The 21,171-nt window shown below is 43.1% G+C and overlaps 2 protein-coding genes and 1 long non-coding RNA gene across 3 annotated transcripts in view; all 3 read right to left on the reverse strand.

Moving 5' to 3' along the window:
- LOC139579777 (scavenger receptor cysteine-rich type 1 protein M130-like) overlaps positions 1-21,171 on the reverse strand; it is a 144,175-nt gene that overhangs the window by 113,323 nt on the left and 9,681 nt on the right. The window lies entirely within an intron of this gene.
- Positions 6,862-11,157, reverse strand: LOC139577934 (CD5 antigen-like). The gene is made up of 6 exons (XM_071405054.1): positions 11,154-11,157; positions 10,304-10,609; positions 9,904-10,182; positions 7,316-7,627; positions 7,097-7,212; positions 6,862-6,996 (listed from the first exon to the last, which is right to left on the reverse strand). The coding sequence occupies exons 1-6, from the start codon at positions 11,155-11,157 to the stop codon at positions 6,862-6,864; spliced, it is 1,152 nt and encodes a 383-aa protein (XP_071261155.1).
- Positions 18,154-19,684, reverse strand: LOC139577768 (uncharacterized). The gene is made up of 3 exons (XR_011675402.1): positions 19,425-19,684; positions 18,882-19,193; positions 18,154-18,453 (listed from the first exon to the last, which is right to left on the reverse strand). It is a non-coding gene; the product is annotated as an uncharacterized lncRNA (long non-coding RNA).

Here is a 21,171-nt window from a genome sequence, read left to right on the forward strand (position 1 = left end):
ATTATCCTACTGACCAGTACAGCTTGGGTTGGTCGACTATTATCCTACTGAACAGTACAGCTTGGGTTGGTCTACTATTATCCTACTGACCAGTACAGCTTGGGTTGGTCTACTATTATCCTACTGAACAGTACAGCTTGGGTTGGTCTACTATTATCCTACTGACCAGTACAGCTTGGGTTGGTCTACTATTATCCTACTGAACAGTACAGCTTGGGTTGGTCTACTATTATCCTACTGACCAGTACAGCTTGGGTTGGTCTACTATTATCCTACTGAACAGTACAGCTTGGGTTGGTCTACTATTATCCTACTGAACAGTACAGCTTGGGTTGGCCAACTATTATCCTACTGAACAGTACAGCTTGGGTTGGTCTACTATTATCCTACTGAACAGCACAGCTTGGGTTGGTCTACTATTATCTTACTGAACAGTACAGCTTGGGTTGGTCTACTATTATCCTACTGAACAGTACAGCTTGGGTTTGTCTACTATTATCCTACTGAACAGTACAGCTTGGGTTGGTCTACTATTATCCTACTGAACAGTACAGCTTGGGTTGGTCTACTATTATCCTACTGAACAGTACAGCTTGGGTTGGCCAACTATTATCCTACTGAACAGTACAGCTTGGGTTGGTCTACTATTATCCTACTGAACAGTACAGCTTGGGTTGGTCTACTATTATCCTACTGACCAGTACAGCTTGGGTTGGTCTACTATTATCCTACTGAACAGTACAGCTTGGGTTGGTCTACTATTATCCTACTGACCAGTACAGCTTGGGTTGGTCTACTATTATACTACTGAACAGTACAGCTTGGGTTGGTCTACTATTATCCTACTGACCAGTACAGCTTGGGTTGGTCTACTATTATCCTACTGAACAGTACAGCTTGGGTTGGTCTACTATTATCCTACTGAACAGTACAGCTTGGGTTGGTCTAATATTATCCTACTGAACAGTAAAGCTTGGCTTGGTCTACTATTATACTACTGAACAGTACAGCTTGGGTTGGCCAACTATTATCCTACTGAACAGTACAGCTTGGGTTGGTCTACTATTATCCTACTGAACAGTACAGCTTGGGTTGGTCTACTATTATCTTACTGAACAGTACAGCTTGGGTTTGTCTACTATTATCTTACTGAACAGTACAGCTTGGGTTGGTCTACTATTATCCTACTGAACAGTACAGCTTGGGTTGGTCTACTATTATCCTACTGAACAGTACAGCTTGGGTTGGTCTACTATTATCCTACTGACCAGTACAGCTTGGGTTGGTCTACTATTATACTACTGAACAGTACAGCTTGGGTTGGTCTACTATTATCCTACTGACCAGTACAGCTTGGGTTGGTCTACTATTATCCTACTGAACAGTACAGCTTGGGTTGGTCTACTATTATCCTACTGACCAGTACAGCTTGGGTTGGTCTACTATTATCCTACTGAACAGTACAGCTTGGGTTGGTCTACTATTATCCTACTGACCAGTACAGCTTGGGTTGGTCTACTATTATCCTACTGAACAGTACAGCTTGGGTTGGTCTACTATTATCCTACTGAACAGTACAGCTTGGGTTGGTCTACTATTATCCTACTGAACAGTACAGCGTGGGTTGGTCTACTATTATCCTACTGAACAGTACAGCTTGGGTTGCTCTACTATTATCCTACTGAACAGTACAGCTTGGGTTGGTCTACTATTATCCTACTGAACAGTACAGCTTGGGTTGGTCTACTATTATCCTACTGAACAGTACAGCTTGGGTTGGTCTACTATTATCCTACTGAACAGTACAGCTTGGGTTGGTCTACTATTATCCTACTGAACAGTACAGCTTGGGTTGGTCTACTATTATCCTACTGAACAGTACAGCTTGGGTTAGTCTACTATTATCCTACTGAACAGTACAGCTTGGGTTGGTCTACTATTATCCTACTGAACAGTACAGCTTGGGTTGGTCTACTATTATCCTAATGAACAGTACAGCTTGGGTTGGTCTACTATTATCCTACTGAACAGTACAGCTTGGGTTGGTCTACTATTATCCTACTGAACAGTACAGCTTGGATTGGTCTACTATTATCCTACTGAACAGTACAGCTTGGGTTGGTCTACTATTATCCTACTGACCAGTACAGCTTGGGTTGGTCGACTATTATCCTACTGAACAGTACAGCTTGGGTTGGTCTACTATTATCCTACTGACCAGTACAGCTTGGGTTGGTCTACTATTATCCTACTGAACAGTACAGCTTGGGTTGGTCTACTATTATCCTACTGACCAGTACAGCTTGGGTTGGTCTACTATTATCCTACTGAACAGTACAGCTTGGGTTGGTCTACTATTATCCTACTGACCAGTACAGCTTGGGTTGGTCTACTATTATCCTACTGAACAGTACAGCTTGGGTTGGTCTACTATTATCCTACTGAACAGTACAGCTTGGGTTGGCCAACTATTATCCTACTGAACAGTACAGCTTGGGTTGGTCTACTATTATCCTACTGAACAGCACAGCTTGGGTTGGTCTACTATTATCTTACTGAACAGTACAGCTTGGGTTGGTCTACTATTATCCTACTGAACAGTACAGCTTGGGTTTGTCTACTATTATCCTACTGAACAGTACAGCTTGGGTTGGTCTACTATTATCCTACTGAACAGTACAGCTTGGGTTGGTCTACTATTATCCTACTGAACAGTACAGCTTGGGTTGGCCAACTATTATCCTACTGAACAGTACAGCTTGGGTTGGTCTACTATTATCCTACTGAACAGTACAGCTTGGGTTGGTCTACTATTATCCTACTGACCAGTACAGCTTGGGTTGGTCTACTATTATCCTACTGAACAGTACAGCTTGGGTTGGTCTACTATTATCCTACTGAACAGTACAGCTTGGGTTGGTCTACTATTATACTACTGAACAGTACAGCTTGGGTTGGTCTACTATTATCCTACTGACCAGTACAGCTTGGGTTGGTCTACTATTATCCTACTGAACAGTACAGCTTGGGTTGGTCTACTATTATCCTACTGAACAGTACAGCTTGGGTTGGTCTAATATTATCCTACTGAACAGTAAAGCTTGGCTTGGTCTACTATTATACTACTGAACAGTACAGCTTGGGTTGGCCAACTATTATCCTACTGAACAGTACAGCTTGGGTTGGTCTACTATTATCCTACTGAACAGTACAGCTTGGGTTGGTCTACTATTATCTTACTGAACAGTACAGCTTGGGTTTGTCTACTATTATCTTACTGAACAGTACAGCTTGGGTTGGTCTACTATTATCCTACTGAACAGTACAGCTTGGGTTGGTCTACTATTATCCTACTGAACAGTACAGCTTGGGTTGGTCTACTATTATCCTACTGACCAGTACAGCTTGGGTTGGTCTACTATTATACTACTGAACAGTACAGCTTGGGTTGGTCTACTATTATCCTACTGACCAGTACAGCTTGGGTTGGTCTACTATTATCCTACTGAACAGTACAGCTTGGGTTGGTCTACTATTATCCTACTGACCAGTACAGCTTGGGTTGGTCTACTATTATCCTACTGAACAGTACAGCTTGGGTTGGTCTACTATTATCCTACTGACCAGTACAGCTTGGGTTGGTCTACTATTATCCTACTGAACAGTACAGCTTGGGTTGGTCTACTATTATCCTACTGAACAGTACAGCTTGGGTTGGTCTACTATTATCCTACTGAACAGTACAGCGTGGGTTGGTCTACTATTATCCTACTGAACAGTACAGCTTGGGTTGCTCTACTATTATCCTACTGAACAGTACAGCTTGGGTTGGTCTACTATTATCCTACTGAACAGTACAGCTTGGGTTGGTCTACTATTATCCTACTGAACAGTACAGCTTGGGTTGGTCTACTATTATCCTACTGAACAGTACAGCTTGGGTTGGTCTACTATTATCCTACTGAACAGTACAGCTTGGGTTGGTCTACTATTATCCTACTGAACAGTACAGCTTGGGTTAGTCTACTATTATCCTACTGAACAGTACAGCTTGGGTTGGTCTACTATTATCCTACTGAACAGTACAGCTTGGGTTGGTCTACTATTATCCTACTGAACAATACAGCTTGGGTTGGCCTGTAACAAGTAATTAAAGAGTAAAACGTAATTAAAGAGCAGCAGTAAAATAACAATAGCAAGACTATATACAGGTGGGTGCCTGGCTCTCAAGAGAAGACAGGCTATGTGCACACAGCCCACAAAATGAGGTGGAAACGGAGATGCACTTCCTAACCTCCTGCCAAATATATGACCAGTTAATTCATACTGTATGTTGTAGTCTGTCCCAAGAGGGGAATCACACAGACTGATCTCAGTTAATTCATACTGTATGTTGTAGTCTGTCCAAGAGGGGAATCACACAGACTGATCTCAGTTAATTCATACTGTATGTTGTAGTCTGTCCAAGAGGGGAATCACACAGACTGATCTCAGTTAATTCATACTGTATGTTGTAGTCTGTCCAAGAGGGGAATCACACAGACTGATCTCAGTTAATTCATACTGTATGTTGTAGTCTGTCCAAGAGGGGAATCACACAGACTGATCTCAGTTAATTCATACTGTATGTTGTAGTCTGTCCAAGAGGGGAATCACACAGACTGATCTCAGTTAATTCATACTGTATGTTGTAGTCTGTCCAAGAGGGGAATCACAAAGACTGATCTCAGTTAATTCATACTGTATGTTGTAGTCTGTCCAAGAGGGGAATCACACAGACTGATCTCAGTTAATTCATACTGTATGTTGTAGTCTGTCCAAGAGGGGAATCACAGAGACTGACAGCCTGTCATTTTATTAAAAGCATTCAGTTGATTACATGGCAGTTTAGAGAGCAACATCATAACAATAATCTACTTTATAATCAATAATCAATATCATAACATTTATAATCAATAACATCATTATCTATATACTACTAACAACATCATAACAATAATCTACTTAATAATCAATATCATAACATTTATAATCAATAACATCATGAGAGGTAAACAACAACAAACCAAAATGACTTCAGAAAACAATTTGCCTTTTTTTTTTTTTTTTTAAATACAAAGAATGAACAGATGATTATACATACAAACTCCATGTTACCAAAACCCCATGTTACCCAGAACTCCATGTTACCAAAACCCCATGTTACCTAAAACTCCATGTTACCAAAACCCCATGTTACCAAAACCCCATGTTACCTAAAACTCCATGTTACCTAAAACTCCATGTTACCAAAACCCCATGTTACCCAAAACCCCATGTTACCCAAAACCCCATGTTACCTAAAACACCATGTTACCCAAAACTCCATGTTACCAAAAACCCCATGTTACCAATACCCCATGTTACCCAAAACCCCATGTTACCTAAAACTCCATGTTACCAAAACCCCATGTTACCTAAAACTCCATGTTACCTAAAACTCAATGTTACCAAAACCCCATGTTACCTAAAAGTCCATGTTACCAAAACCCCATGTTACCTAAAACTCCATGTTACCAAAACCCCATGTTACCTAAAACCCCATGTTACCCAAAACCCCATGTTACCCAAAACCCCATGTTACCTAAAACTCCATGTTACCAAAACCCCATGTTACCTAAAACTCCATGTTACCAAAACCCCATGTTACCTAAAACTCAATGTTACCTAGAACTCCATGTTACCAAAACCCCATGTTACCAATACCCCATGTTACCTAAAACTCCATGTTACCAAAACCCCATGTTACCTAAAACTCCATGTTACCTAAAACTCCATGTTACCAAAACCCCATGTTACCTAAAACTCCATGTTACCAAAACCCCATGTTACCTAAAACTCCATGTTACCAAAACCCCATGTTACCTAAAACTCCATGTTACCAAAACCCCATGTTACCTAAAACCCCATGTTACCCAAAACCCCATGTTACCCAAAACCCCATGTTACCCAAAACCCCATGTTACCCAAAACCCCATGTTACCTAAAACTCCATGTTACCAAAACCCCATGTTACCTAAAACTCCATGTTACCAAAACCCCATGTTACCTAAAACTCAATGTTACCTAGAACTCCATGTTACCAAAACCCCATGTTACCAAAACCCCATGTTACCTAAAACCCCATGTTACCCAAAACCCCATGTTACCCAAAACTCCATGTTACCCAGAACCCCATGTTACCAAAACCCCATGTTACCCAAAACCCCATGTTACCCAAAACCCCATGTTACCTAAAACCCCATGTTACCCAAAACCCCATGTTACCTAAAACTCCATGTTACCCAGAACCCCATGTTACCCAGAACCCCATGTTACCCAAACCCCATGTTACCCAAAATCCCATGGTACCCCAAACCCCATGTTACCCAAACCCCATGTTAACCAAAACACCATGTTACCCCAAACCCCATGTTACAAAAACCCCATGTTACCCAGAACCCCATGTTACCAAAACCCCATGTTACCCAAAACCCCATGTTACCCAAAACCCATGTTACCTAGAACCCCATGTTACCCAAACCCCATGTTACCCAAACCCCATGTGACCCCAAACCCCATGTTACCAAAACCCCATGTTACCCAGAACCCCATGTTACCCTGGTGGTAAAAACCAAACTAAAAGGAATAATGGTGGTTGCAGTCACTCCTTTCAGATTTCTTCCAAGGTTCTAGAAAGATAAACTAATTCTGAACTTGTTATTAAAATTAGAACCACTTCAGGTTTGTCACCACATTTTAAACACCAGTCCACTGCTGACCATCGATTTAAAACACAAAACTGACCTAAGATCAGCATGTAGGGTCAGCTTCATTCTACTCCTACTCCGTCCCCTGGGATGCTCTCTCCTCTCCCCGTCCAGCTTCAGCTCTGGAGCTCAGAGAGACCATCTCCATGGCATTGACATAAAGATCCATGCTGCTCACCCTGTTCACTCTGTTCTGCCTCCTGGTGGGCTAGGGAGACACAGCACCAACAGTCAGACATTTACTCTCCAGTAACTCCATTCTCCCTCCCTCCCTCTCCCTCTCACCCTCTCCCTCTAGTTCAAATGACTTGTAACATCTGAGTAAATGTCTTTACCTTGTAGTACAGGTAGGAGGTGGTGATGGCTGTCAGTAGGAGCAGCAGCACTACAACGTGTCTGATGATGAAGGCTGGCAGAGGAGAGGCTGCAAACAGAAACACCTTTGATGAGGGGACTGATCATCATCACATAGATCTGTGGGAAATCTGTCAATGACAAAGTTATAAGTCTGGTTCATGTTCAGTTACCTGTGATGGTGAGGAAGAGGAGCTCACTCTCAGAGGAGAAGTTATGAGAGAAAACATAATTGTCATAAACACAGCTGTAGTTCCCTTGGTGGGAGTCATCTGCAGCAGGGAAGAGGAAGGCAGCAGAGTGATTGACAGCTGTCTGGGTCTGGGTTCTGTTGGAGCCGGTGAACGTGAGGAGGAAGGAGCCTCCTGGGTACTGTGGCTGAGTGGAGCAGGTGATGGTGAAGCTGTAGCCCCTGAACATCTTGGGCCCTTGGTGGCCCCTGGAGACCCCTCCCATTGAGTCAGTCAGGGAGATATCAGGCTGGACTGTAACAATAAAAGAGAAGAAGAAAAACCTCTTCAACTAGTTTCCTGTAGATATGACAATAACATCAGCATGTAACAGTGCTAGCCACCCTCCCTCACAGGGCAACATGAGTAGTGGGCCTACAGTCACTGAGACAACATATGTTGATATCAGGCTTAAGCAGGACATCTGGAACAAGAGGAGAGAAAAAGAAAACGTAGCTCCTCAACTACTTTCCTCATTTAGATATGACAATAACATGACATGTGACAGTGGTAGTGAGTAGAGACGTCCACTGAGATAACTCTCAAATACAAAACCATTCTGGGATATTTAATAACCTCTTACAGGGGGTGCTGTTTCAACTTCAACATTTAGCGTTCCCAAATTAAACTGCCTCGTACTCAATTCTTGCTCGTACAATATGCATATTATTATTACTTTTGGATAGAAAACAATCTCTAGTTTCTAAAACCGTTTGAATTATGTCTGTGGGTGAACCAGAACTCTTTCTGCAGCGAAATTCATGACAGGAACTGCGAAGGTCTGAAAACTAGGCTCTGTTCTCAGATCAGTTTAAAGCTCTGTATGTATCCTATGGGTCGACATGAACTGCACCCGCCTTCCCCTGGATGTCAGTAACCAATGAGAATTGGAATGGAGTTTCTACGTAGCTCTCAGACCTTATAAAAGGCCATGGCATGCAGTGTCCGCTCTTTTCGACTTTCGTCAAGACGCAGAGGAGGACATCAGGATGGCATGCTCAAACGCTCTCGTTTTAGGCCTTATATATATCCGTCTGTGATTTAATTCGATATAGGTGTTAGAAACTTCATAACGAAGTTATTTTAAACCGAGTTATATCAGTTTATGCGAGTATATTGCTATTTTCGGTATTTCCTTAGTATTGCGCTTTGAAGATTTGGGCATGTCTGTGCGACATAGCTATTGTTAGCTGCTAATTCCAAAGTTGAAGAGGACGTTTTACAACCGTGCAACGATTCTTTTGGACAAAGGACACCTTGCCCAAGATTCTGATGGAAGCTCGTGCAAAAGTAAGAGCTATTTATGATGTTATTCCGTATTTATGTGGAAAAATGTAAACGGATTTGTCCGCCATTATTGCGCCACTAGTCTGGCTGTAACGCACACTGTATGTCTAGTAACGTTAATTTTAAAAATCTAACACAGCGATTGCATTAAGAACTAATTTATCTTTCATTTGCTGTCCAACTTGTATTTTTTAGTCAAGTTTATGAATAGTTTTCGATTAGAATAGGTGCTTCTCCAAGATGGCGCCGGACAGATTGCTCTAAGTTTTGGCCACTATTCTCATTGTATAACCACGATTTGTGCCGCTAAATATGCACATTTTCGAACAAACTCTATATGCATTGTGTAATATGATGTTATAGGACTGTCATCTGAAGAATTCTGAGAAGGTTAGTGAAAAAATGAATATATTTTGGTGGCTTATACTTATCGCTATGTTTTTGCTTAAATCAATGCTGTTGTGATGTTTGCTATTGTGGTAAGCTAATATAACGTTATATTGTGTTTTCGCTGTAAAACACTTAGAAAATCTGAAATATTGTCTGGATTCACAAGATCTGTGTCTTTCAATTGCTGTACGCTGTGTATTTTTAAGAAATGTTTTATGATGAGTAATTATGTAATACACGTTGCTCTCTGTAGTTATTCTAGTCGCTTTGGTGAGTTTTGTGATGGTGGCTGCAATGGTAAACTATGATTTATACCTGAAATATGCAAGTTTTTCTAACAAAACATATGCTATACAATAAATATGTTATCAGACTGTCATCTGATGAAGTTTTTTCTTGGTTAGTGGCTATTTATATCTTTATTTGGTCGAATTAGTGATGGCTACCTATGCAGGGAAAAATGGTGGACAAAAAAAAGTTGTGTCTTTTGCTATGGTGGTTAGCTAATAGAAATACATATTTTGTCTTCCCTGTAAAACATTTAAAAAATAGGAAATGATGGCTGGATTCACAAGATCTGTATCTTTCATGTGGTGTCTTGGACTTGTGATTTCATGAACATTTGATTATATGATATCCCTGTAGCTTTAGGCTAGGCTATGCTAGTCTGCTTTTTTGATGGGGGGAACCCGGATCCGGGTTTGTGACTCGTTAGAGTTAAGTTGTATTTGATTCCTACTTGACTGAGTGATCTGTTTAGTAAAGCAGACTGACAAGCTAAACAGTCATCATGAGAGGTGCAGAGGAAGTTGTATGAATGAAGGAAATCATTTGAATATAATTATTGTTATTACCTGAGCAGATCACTGTGAGTCCAGGAAGGAGATCATAACTTCTCCAACACTCCCTCAGTGAAGACTCAGACCCAAAACAGTTAACTCCATTCTCTCTAGTGGTGTTTCCAGTTAGTACTGAAACAATGGAGCCACAACCCAGCTGTCTACACACTACTGCAGCTACATCCTCCTGGTCCATGTCCACAGTTCCCACAGTCCTCCACTCTCCCTGCTCGTACCACTCCACTCCACCAGCACAGTGACTGCCTCCTCCCACCAGCCTCACATCATCAGGCTCTGAGAAAAGAAGAGAGACAGTAATCTTACTATTTTCTCACTAAAACACACCTATATTGTCTCTCATATTCTTCACTCCAGGTGAGAAACAATGTTGATTGAGTGACAAACTGTTTCTTACCTGAGCAGGTGAGTCCAACAGCATTACCAGGTAGGCAGGTGTTGTGTTTTCTGTCTGAGGTGTCACAGTCCAGGAGAAGGGACTCTTTGCCTTTACACTGGAACTCTTTATCCCAGGTCTGACCCTCACCTCCTCCATAGAGCCCCCCCTGTAGAGCTGCAGGAGCCCCACAGCCAAGCTCCCCACAGACTACCTCTGCATCCTGCCAGTCAAAGTCAGCTTCACACACTGAGGCCCAGGACTGATTGGACTTCACCTCCACTCTCCCAGAGCAGAGACCAGCTCCATCCACAAGCCGCACAGACTCTGGAGAAAAAGAGTTGGTTGAACATTCAGTCAGTTTTGTTGATGACACTGTCAAGGACTAAACACAAATATGTTGGATAAAAGATTGTAGTTTGCTATGTTTGATACTGTAAGAGGTAGAAATGGGTTCTTAGTCACTCAGGATCGGGTTGGGAATAATGCAGGCACGAGACAGGAATAAGTTCACTTCACTTTATAGAAAATAAACAGCTGGACATCCATCAGGCAGCTTCACTTCAGTACCATCTGAACTACAATGATCTGCCCATGAACATCTCCCATAAACCAATATGACAAACACAAATATAATGTTTAAATACATCTGACATCTCTCCCTCTATTTAAATGAAATAAAAACACATAAAACATGATACATGGTAATATTGTATAATGTACAAATAAATCTCTCAATATGACCAGTGTCATGACTGTCCTGATCAGGTCAGGTTCCAGGAGACCACAACCCTACAGATTACCTCTCAACCCCAACAGAGGAGGAGAGATCTAGGGGTCTGAAGATGTGGGGTTTTATGACTCCTCACACCCATGGTAATTCTGAAGCCACAGACCACATTCCTTTGTCCCTCTCACTATGGAGGACCAGTCTCAGAACTGTAAACATGCAATAAAGGGACTTTGGAACAATGGTTTCCGTCAACTACAATGGTGGTCATGACGATAGATGGAATATGAAAATGTATGTCATTTTTGTTTTGTTATTAAAGGTTAATAGATGACGTTATTATGAAAACATTGTAATGTTAAGAGTTTTCTTCGTATATGCTTGATGTTTATACATTGTACGTTGTGTGGAAAATGTCCAAATCAAAGAGAATGTTTCGGTAAAGATGAAATGTGAAGTTAGTTGTCTAAAATTGGATTTGAGTAACAACTATACCTTGCCCCTTAAACTTGGTACGCCCAGAGATTTGCCCTGAAGGCGGTCACGCCCACTTCTGACCCGAGGGTATAAAACCTGTGAGTGCAGAATTAACATACATGACTAAGTGACCCGAGCTGCAGCCAAAGGTCTAAAAGGTCAACGAACCCAAAACGCAACAAGTTTGAAGACAAATAAATATTTTCTACCCAAGCTACGGATGAGTAGCGGTGTCTAAAGCGGGTGAATTCAAGCCGAACCACCTAGCCTCCACTCCCCATCGAATCGTGGTATCTACACTCTTTCATCTTTACGCTGTGAGCTCTGAGCTACAGAGTTATCTGTCCTCCGAAGACCCCTTCCAGAGCGAGGACAAGTGAACAGGTGTAAGAAATTGTATTAGATATTGGTAACTTGTTTGAACAACTTCTCAACATTAGCTATAGTTGACACAACATGCACACAACCCCTCTTTCTCTTGGACATATGCTGATCTCATTAGACGACAACCACCGACACACACAACTCCCCTCCCCCATGACAACCACCGACACACACAACTCCCCTCCCCCATGACAACCACCGACACACACAACTCCCCTCCCCCATGACAATTATAGACACACACAACTCAAGGTTGGAGCACAAGACAAAGGACTGTGGGAAGAGCCAATGGAATGTCGACATCAGGCCTGATCAGGACTACCCAAGACCCAGATCGACAAATCGGAAGGCCAGACTACCAGATCAACCTACTTTGCTTGTTGCCTATATAAAACTGTACAACTGTTTAAACTGCCTCTTTCCCAGACGATTCCATACGAATCAGACAGAAAGGAGCCGTGCTGCACGCTTTGCCTAATATTTTTACACTTGAATAAACCTGCCTTATTATACAATTATCCACCTCGTCCTATGTCTCCACTTGTTCTCCTGTCTCCAGTAAACGTTTTATCAACACAGGCCAGTAAGCCAAAGGACACGGACATCGTGAGGACACCTAGAGAGGTGCGCAGGAGAAGTGCGTCATTGAGCACGCGGGAAAATCCACGGAGACCTTCCACAAGTAATTACATCATTATATTCTGACTCATAACAGCGGCAGTTTGGGGCAAGGCTAGGGTTAGAATGAGCATAGCTGACAATTTCACCCAAATGTATATTCCTCTCGTGTACTTTCTCTCTTTCTCTCTCTTTTAAATCCCCATTTTGGGTAACACGCGCCCTAGTGTGTTGGCCCGTTATACTAAGTTCTAATCAATAGCCTAGAATGTGTTTTTGTGTATGTGTATCTTTTATCATCATTTTAGCTTTTTAGTAAATAAACATTCAACTAAGATTGGTGTGGTGCTAATTCATTAGTGAGACCCGGGTCCGTGCAGAATCCCGGGCTATACGAATTGTTAGAGGCAACCGGTTAATTAGCGGCTGTGGTAAAATCGATATTCTGATATTCTTTGAGTTAATTTGGGAAATAGAAACTCAATAAAAACTAGTTTTCCCATGGTGCCCCAGGTTAATGAGTTAATAATTGCTTGATTCAGTTAATCACGTAATTAGAAACTTGTAATCATTCGATGAGCAGCAGTCGTCACATTAACTAATACAACGTCACGACACTATATACAGTAGAGAGGTTATATACAGTAGAGAGGCTATATACAGTAGAGAGGCTATATACAGTAGAGGCTATATACAGTAGCTATATACAGTAGAGAGGCTATATACAGTAGTGAGGCTATATACAGTAGAGAGGCTATATACAGTAGAGAGGCTATATACAGTAGAGAGGCTATATACAGTAGTGAGGCTATATACAGTAGAGAGGCTATATACAGTAGAGAGGCTATATACAGTAGAGGCTATATACAGTAGCGAGGCTATATACAGTAGCGAGGCTATATACAGTAGGGAGGCTATATACAGTAGAGAGGCTATATACAGTAGAGAGGCTATATACAGTAGTGAGGCTATATACAGTAGAGAGACTAAATACAGTAGAGAGGCTATATACAGTAGAGGCTATATACAGTAGCGAGGCAATATACAGTAGCGAGGCTATATACAATAGAGAGGCTATATACAGTAGAGAGGCTATATACAGTAGGGAGGCTATATACAGTAGAGAGGCTATATACAGTAGAGAGGCTATATCTTCATCGGGATAGGGGGCAGTGTTTCCACTTTGAACAAATTGCGTGCCCAAACGAAATTTCCTCCTACTCTGTCCCAGAAGGTAATACATGCATATTATTATTACTATTGTATAGAAAACACTCTGAAGTTTCTAAAACTGTTTGAATTATTTCTGTAAGTATAACAGAACTCATTTGGCAGACAAAAACCTGAGAAGAGGTCAAAACAGGAAATGAGAACTCGATTTTCAAAACAGTGTCAAATGGTACCCCTTCTAGATATGACTGAACAAACACTGCCTAGGGCTTCCACTAGATGTCGCCGTCTTTAGATTTTAGTCTTATGATTCTACTATAAAGGAGGGGCTCATAGGAGCTGTTTTAGTGAGTGGTCGGCAGAATTCTTAGTCTGGATTTGCGCGCGAGGTAGAGAGAGAGCTCTCGTTCCAATGCTCTTTCTTCAGACAATGAAATTCTCCGGTTGGATCCTTATTGATGATTAATGTAAAACACATACTAAATATGGATTGCAAACATCATTTGACCTGTTTCTACGACCTGTAATGGAACTTTTTTGAGTTTTTATCAGGAGGGATTTCTCGTGCGTCATGAAAATGGATTCCTGGGCTGAACATACTAACAACAAGTGGCTAAATGATGGGCTTTATGGAACTTTTCAGTCATTTCTGTCGATCTGGGAATCCTGGGAGTGCCTTCTGATGAAGTTATTCGAAGGTAAGTGCATATTTATAGTGTTTTTGTAGCTTTTGTTGAGGCCAAAATGGCGACTATTTCTTTGGCTGGTTTGGGCTCTAAACGCCGTTCTCAGATGAATCTTTATCCGTAATTTAAAGTTTATTTTGAAATCTGACACAGCGGTTGCATAGAGGATAAGTTTATCTTTAATTATGTGAATAACACTTGCATCTTTTATCAATGTTTATTATGAGTATTTCTGCAAAATCGGCAGATGTTTTGGAATCAAACATTACTGCACGTAACGCGCCAATGCTAACATAAATATACGTGGTGTTTTCGCTGTAAAACATTTTATAAATCGGACATGTTGGCTGGATTCACAAGATGTTTATCTTTCATTTGCTGTATTGGACTTGTTAATGTGTGAAAGTTAAATATTTCTAAAAAATATTTTTGAATTTCGCGCGCTGCCTTTTCAGTGGAATGTGGGGGGGGTTCTTGACAGGATATACAGACACTGGTTAGTCGGGCTAATTGAGGTAGTATGTGCAAGAATGTATAGTTAAGGTGACTATGCACATATGATAAACAGAAAGTACCAGCAGCGTAAAAGTCCGGGTAGCCATTTGATGCCCTGTTCAGGAGTCTTACGGATTGGGGGTAAAAACTGTTGATAAGCCTTTTGGTCCTAGACTTGGCCCTCCGGTAACGCTTGCTGTGCAGTGGTAGAGAGAACAGTCTATGACTGGGGTGGCTGGTTCTTTGACAATTGTTTAGGGCCTTCCTCTGACACCGTGCAGCTTAGCCCCAGTGATGTACTGGGCCATACTGGCACTACCCTCTGTAGGGCCTTGCGGTTGGAGGCTGAGCAGTTACCATACCAGGCAGTGATGCAACCAGTCAGGATGCTCTCGATGATGCAGCTGTAGAACCTTTTGAGGATCTGAGGACCCATGCCAAATCTTTTTAGTTTCCTGAGTGGGAATAGGTTTTGTCATGCCCTCTTTACGACTGTCTTGGTGTGTTTGGACCATTCTAGTTTGTTGGTGATGTGGACACCAAGGAACTTGAAGCTCTCAACCAGCTCCACTACAGCCCCGTCGATGAGAATGGGGGCGTGCTCGGTCCTCCTTTTCCTTTAGTCCACAATCATCTCCTTTGTCTTGGTTACGTTGAGGGACAGGTTGTTATTCTGACACCACCCGGCCAGGTCTCTGACGTCCTCCCTATAGGCTTGTTGTTGTCTCTGTCGTCTGCAAACTTAATGATGGTGTTGGAGTCGTGCCTGGCCACGCAGTCATGGGTGAACAGGGAGTACAGGAGGGGACTGAGCACGAAACCCTGAGGGGCTCCAGTGTTGAGGTTCAGCGTGGCAGATGTGTTGCTACCTACCCTCACCACCTGGGGGCGGCCCGTCAGGAAGTCCAGGATCCAGTTGTAGACGGAGGTGTTTAGTCCCAAGATCCTTAGCTTAGTGATGAGCTTTGAGGGTACTATGGTGTTGAATGCTGAGCTGTAATCAATGAGTAGCATTCTCAAATAGGTGTTCCTTTTGTCCAGGTGGGAAAGGGCAGTGTGGAGTGCAGTAGAGATTGCATCATCTGTGGATCTGTTGGGGCGGTATGGAAATTGGAGTGGGTCTAGGGTTTCTGGGATAATGGTGTTGAAGTGAGCCTTGACCAGCCTTTCAAATCACTTCATGGCTACGGACGTGAGTGCTATGGGTCTGTAGTCATTTAGGCAGGTTGCCTTAGTCTTCTTGGGCACAGGGACTATGGTGGTCTGCTTGAAACATGTTGGTATTACAGACTCAATCAGGGACATGTTGAAAATGTCAGTGAAGACACCTGCCAGTTGGTCAGCACAAGCACGGAGCACACGTCCTGGTAATCTGTCTGGCCCTGCGGCCTTGTGAATGTTGACCTGTTTAAATGTCTTACTCACATCGACTACTGAGAGCGTGATCACACAGTCATCCAGAACAGCTGGTGCTCTCATGCATGCCTCAGTGTGGCTTGCCTCGAAGCGAGCACAGAAGTGATTTAGCTAATCTTTTAGGCTCCTCTCACTGGGAAGCTTGCGGAAGTGCTTCCTTTGTAGTCTGTAATAGTTTGCAAGCCCTGCATTGGAGCTGGTGTAGTACGATTCAGTCTTAGCCCTGTATTGACGTTTTGCTTGTTTGATGGTTCGTCGGAGGGCATAGCAGGATTTCTTATAAGCTTCCGGGTTAGAGTCCAGCACCTTGACAGCGGCAGCTCTACCCTTTAGCTCAGTACGAATGTTTCCTGTAATTCATGGCTTCTGGTTGGTGTATGTACGTACAGCTACTGTGGGGATGATGTCCCTGATGAAGATATTTATAAAGCCAGTGAATGATGTGGTGTACTCCTCAATGCAATCGGAAGAATCCCGGAACATGTTCCAGTCTGTGATAGCAAAACAGTCCTGTAGTTTAGCATCTGCTTCATCTGACCACTTTTTTAAAAACCCGAGTCACTGGTGCTTCCTACTTTAATTTGAGCTTGTAAGCAGGAATCAGGAGGATAGTATTGTGGTCAGATTTACCAAATGGAGGGCGAGGGAGAGCTTTGTATGTGTCTCTGTGTGTGGAGCAGAGGTGATCTAGTTTTTTTTCACTCTGGTTGCGCATTTAACATGTTGATAGAAATTAGGTAAAACTGATTTAAGTTTCCCTGCATTAAAGTCTCCGGCCACTAGGAGCGCCGCCTCTGGGTGAGTGGTTTCCTGTTTGCTCTTTTCCTTATACAGCTGACTGAGTGCGGTCTTAGTACCAGCATCCGTCTGTAGTGGTAAATAAACAGCCACGAAGAGTATAGATGAAAACTCTCTATGCAAATAATGTGGTCTACAGTTTATCATAAGATACTCTACTTCAGGCGAGCAAAATCTAGAGACTTCCTTAGATTTCGTGCACCAGCTGTTGTTCACAAATATGCACAGACCGCCCCCCCTCGTCTTACTGTGCTGTTCTATCTAGCTGGTGCAGCGTATATCCTGCTAGCTGAATATCCATGTCATCATTCAGCCACGATTCCGTGAAACATAAGATGTTACAGTTATTGATGTGCAGTTGGATATTCGTGTTCGTACGTCGTCTAATTTATTTATTATTTATTTATTATTGGAGAGAAAAAGAAAACGTAGCTCCTCAACTACTTTCCTCATTTAGATATGACAATAACATGACATGTGACAGTGGTAGTGAGTAGAGACGTTCACTGAGATAACACTCAAATACAAAGCATTCTGGGATATTTAAATTGTATTTCATTCCTACTTGACTGAGTGATCTATTTAGTAAAGCAGACTGACAAGCTAAACAGTCATCATGAGAGGTGCAGAGGAAGTTGTATGAATGAAGGAAATCAGTTGAATATAATTATAATATGTTGTTATTACCTGAGCAGATCACTGTGAATACAGGAAGGAGATCAGAACTTCTGTAACACTCCCTCAGTGAAGACTCAGACCCATAACAGTAAACTTCAAACCCTCCAGTGGTGTTTCCAGTTAGTACTGAAACATTGGAGCCACAACCCAGCTGTCTACACACTACTGCAGCTACATCCTCCTGGTCCTCGTCATCAGATCCCACAATCCTCCACTCTCCCTGGTCGTACGACTCCACTCCACCAGCACAGCGACTGCCTCCTCCCACCAGCCTCACATCATCAGGCTCTGAGAAAAGAAAAGAGAGAGACAGTAATCTTACTATTTTCTCACTAAAACACACCTATATTGTCTCTCATATTCTTCACTCCAGGTGAGAAACAATGTTGATTGAGTGACAAACTGTTTCTTACCTGAGCAGGTGAGTCCAACAGCATTACCAGGTAGGCAGGTGTTGTGTTTTCTGTCTGAGGTGTCACAGTCCAGGAGAAGGGACTCTTTGCCTTTACACTGGAACTCTTTATCCCAGGTCTGACCCTCACCTCCTCCATAGAGCCCCCCCTGTAGAGCTGCAGGAGCCCCACAGCCAAGCTCCCCACAGACTACCTCTGTATCCTGCCGGTCAAAGTCAGCTTCACACACTGAGGCCCAGGACTGATTGGACTTCACCTCCACTCTCCCAGAGCAGAGACCAGCTCCATCTACAAGCCGCACAGACTCTGGAGGAAAAGAGTTGGTTGAACATTCAATCAGTTTTGTTGATGACACTGTCAAGGACTAAACACAAATATGTTGGATTAAAGATTGTAGTTTGCTATGTTTGATACTGTAAGAGGTAGAAATGGGTTCTTAGTCACTCAGGATCGGGTTGGGAATAATGCAGGCAGGAGACAGGAATAAGTTCACTTCACTTTATAGAAAATAAACAGCTGGACATCCATCAGGCAGCTTCACTTCAGTACCATCTGAACTACAATGATCTGCCCATGAACATCTCCCATAAACCAATATGACAAACACAAATATAATGTTTAAATACATCTGACATCTCTCCCTCTAATTAAATGAAATAAAAACACATAAAACATGATACATGGTAATATTATATAATGTACAAATAAATCTCTCAATATGACCAGTCTCTTACCTGAACAGGTCACATGATGATAATATGCACCATCACAGACACCAGGTCCTCCTTCTCTGATGTCACACTGTCTAATAGAAGACTCATTTCCATAGCAACCACCCAGTCTGATTCCTCTTCTTCCATCTTCAATCAGAGGTTCTCTATATTCAGCTACAGGATTCCCACAGTCCAGCTCTCTACACACAACCTTAGCCTCTCTCATTCTCCACCACCACCCAGTACATAGACCCAACCACTCTCCTCTGGAGAAGACTTCCACTGTCCCAGAACAGGAAGTGGTCCCATCCACCAGTCTGACTGAGTATTCAGCTGTAAACAGCAGAGAGGAAAACACAGTGGTGAGAACAGATGATGACAGTGATTCTGTTATTCTAACAGCAGTAATGCTTTGTGGTTGACAAGTATTAGTAGTTCCATAAAACACTACTTGTTATTGGGGTTTAGAATGGTTTGTATGGACACATGAATTTCTCCATGTGGGATAATAAAGTTGACTAATATTGAACTGCTATAATCACTGTAGATTTATACTCTACCTACCTGGTGGACTGACGCTTTGAGCCTGGAGATCTGAGGAGAAAGAGAGAGACAGAGGAGAAAGAGAGAGAGAGACAGAGAGAAACAAAGGAGAAAGAGAGGAGTCAGAGGAAGAGAGAGACAGAGGAGAAAGGGAGGAGTCAGAGGAAGAGAGAGACAGAGGAGAAAGGGAGGAGTCAGAGGAAGAGAGAGACAGAGGGGAAAGGGAGGAGTCAGAAGAAGAGAGAGACAGAGGAGAAAGGGAGGAGTCAGAGGAAGAGAGAGACAGAGACAGAGGTTAAATGAACATCAACATGACCTTTCATGATGTGATGGGAAGACAGGCTTATCGTTGGTATGGCGCAACAACACACATGTGTATATACACTATATATACAAAAGTATGTGGACACCCCTTCAAATTAGTGGATTCTATTTCAGCCACACCCCTTCCTGACAGATGTATTAAATCAAGCACTCAGCCATGCAATCTCCATAGACAAACATTGTCAGTAGAATGGCTTTAATGAAGAGCTCAGTGACTTTCAACATGACAACATCATAGGATACCCCCTTTCCAAGTCAGACGGTCAAATTTCACAATCCCCCAAATCCTCTCCTCTCTTCTCCTCTTCTCCCCATCTCTACTCCTCTTCTCCCTCTCTCTTCTACTAATCTTCCCCTCTCCCTCTCTTCCCCTCTCTTCTCCCCTTCTCCCCCCTCTTCTCCTCTTCTCCCCCTCTATCTTCTCCCCCTTTCCTCTACTCTTCTCCCCCACTCTTCTCCTCTTCTCCCCGTCTCCTCCCCCTGTCCTCTCCTCTCACTTTTCTTCTCCCCTCTCCACTTCTCCCCCTCTCTCCTCTTTTACCCCTCTCCTCTCCACTCCTCCCTCAGCTCCCCCTCTCTTCTCATCTTCTCCCTCTCCTCCCCCTCTCTTCTCCCCATCTCTTCTCCTCTTTCCCCCATCTCTTCTCCTCTCTTCAATTCTCTGCTTCTCCCCCTCTCCCTTCTCTTCCTCTCTCTTCTCCACCTCTCTTCTAATCTTCTCCCCACTTCTCCCCTCTCCTCTCCTGCACCTCTCCTCTTCTCCCCCATCTCATCTACTCTTCTCTCCTCCCCGCTCTCCTATTCTCCCCCCTCTCCACACCTCCCTCTCTTCTCCTCTTCTCCCCCTCTTCTCCACCTCTCCTCTCCTCTTCTCCCCTCCCCTCTCTTCTCCCATCTTCTCCCCCCTATATTCTTCTCTTCTCCCCTTCCCCACTTCTGCCCCTACCCCCTCTACTCTTCTCTTCTCCCCCCTCTCCTCTTCTCCCCTCCCCTCTCCTCTCCTCTTCTTCTCCCCCTCTCCCTTCTCCACCCCGCTCTCCTCTCCTCTACACTCCTCGCCCTCTCCCAGCTCCCCCTCTCTTCTCCTCTTCTCCCTCTTCTACCCCTCTCATCTCTCCTCTTCTCCCCATCTCTTCTCCTCTTTCCCCACTCTATTCTCCTCTTCTCCCCATCTCTTCTCCCCTTCTCCCCATCTCTTCTCCCCTTCTCCCCATCTCTTCTCCTCTTCTCTTCTCCTCTTTCCCCGCTTTATTCTCCTCTCCTCAATTCTCCTCTTCTGCCCCTCTTCTCTCCACACCTCCCCCTCTCTTCTCCTCTTCTTCCCTTGTCCTCTCCTCTCATCTTCTCCAACCCTTCTCCTCTTTTGACACTCTATTCTTCTCTTCTCCCCCTCTCATTCTCTCTCCACTCCACTCCTCTCCTCTTCTCCCCCTCTCTTCTCCTC

This window comes from Salvelinus alpinus, chromosome 6 (genome assembly GCF_045679555.1).
Source record: "Salvelinus alpinus chromosome 6, SLU_Salpinus.1, whole genome shotgun sequence".
Taxonomy (NCBI): Eukaryota; Metazoa; Chordata; class Actinopteri; order Salmoniformes; family Salmonidae; genus Salvelinus; species Salvelinus alpinus.

Bases quoted from the DNA above. Each gene is read 5' to 3' on its own strand.
- LOC139577934 (XM_071405054.1), bottom strand. The intron at 10,183-10,303 runs GTAAGAAACAGT...TTCTTTTCTCAG, and splicing joins TGTTGGACTCACCTGCTCAG to AGCCTGATGATGTGAGGCTG. The intron at 7,213-7,315 runs GTAACTGAACAT...TTCTGTTTGCAG, and splicing joins CCTCTTCCTCACCATCACAG to CCTCTCCTCTGCCAGCCTTC.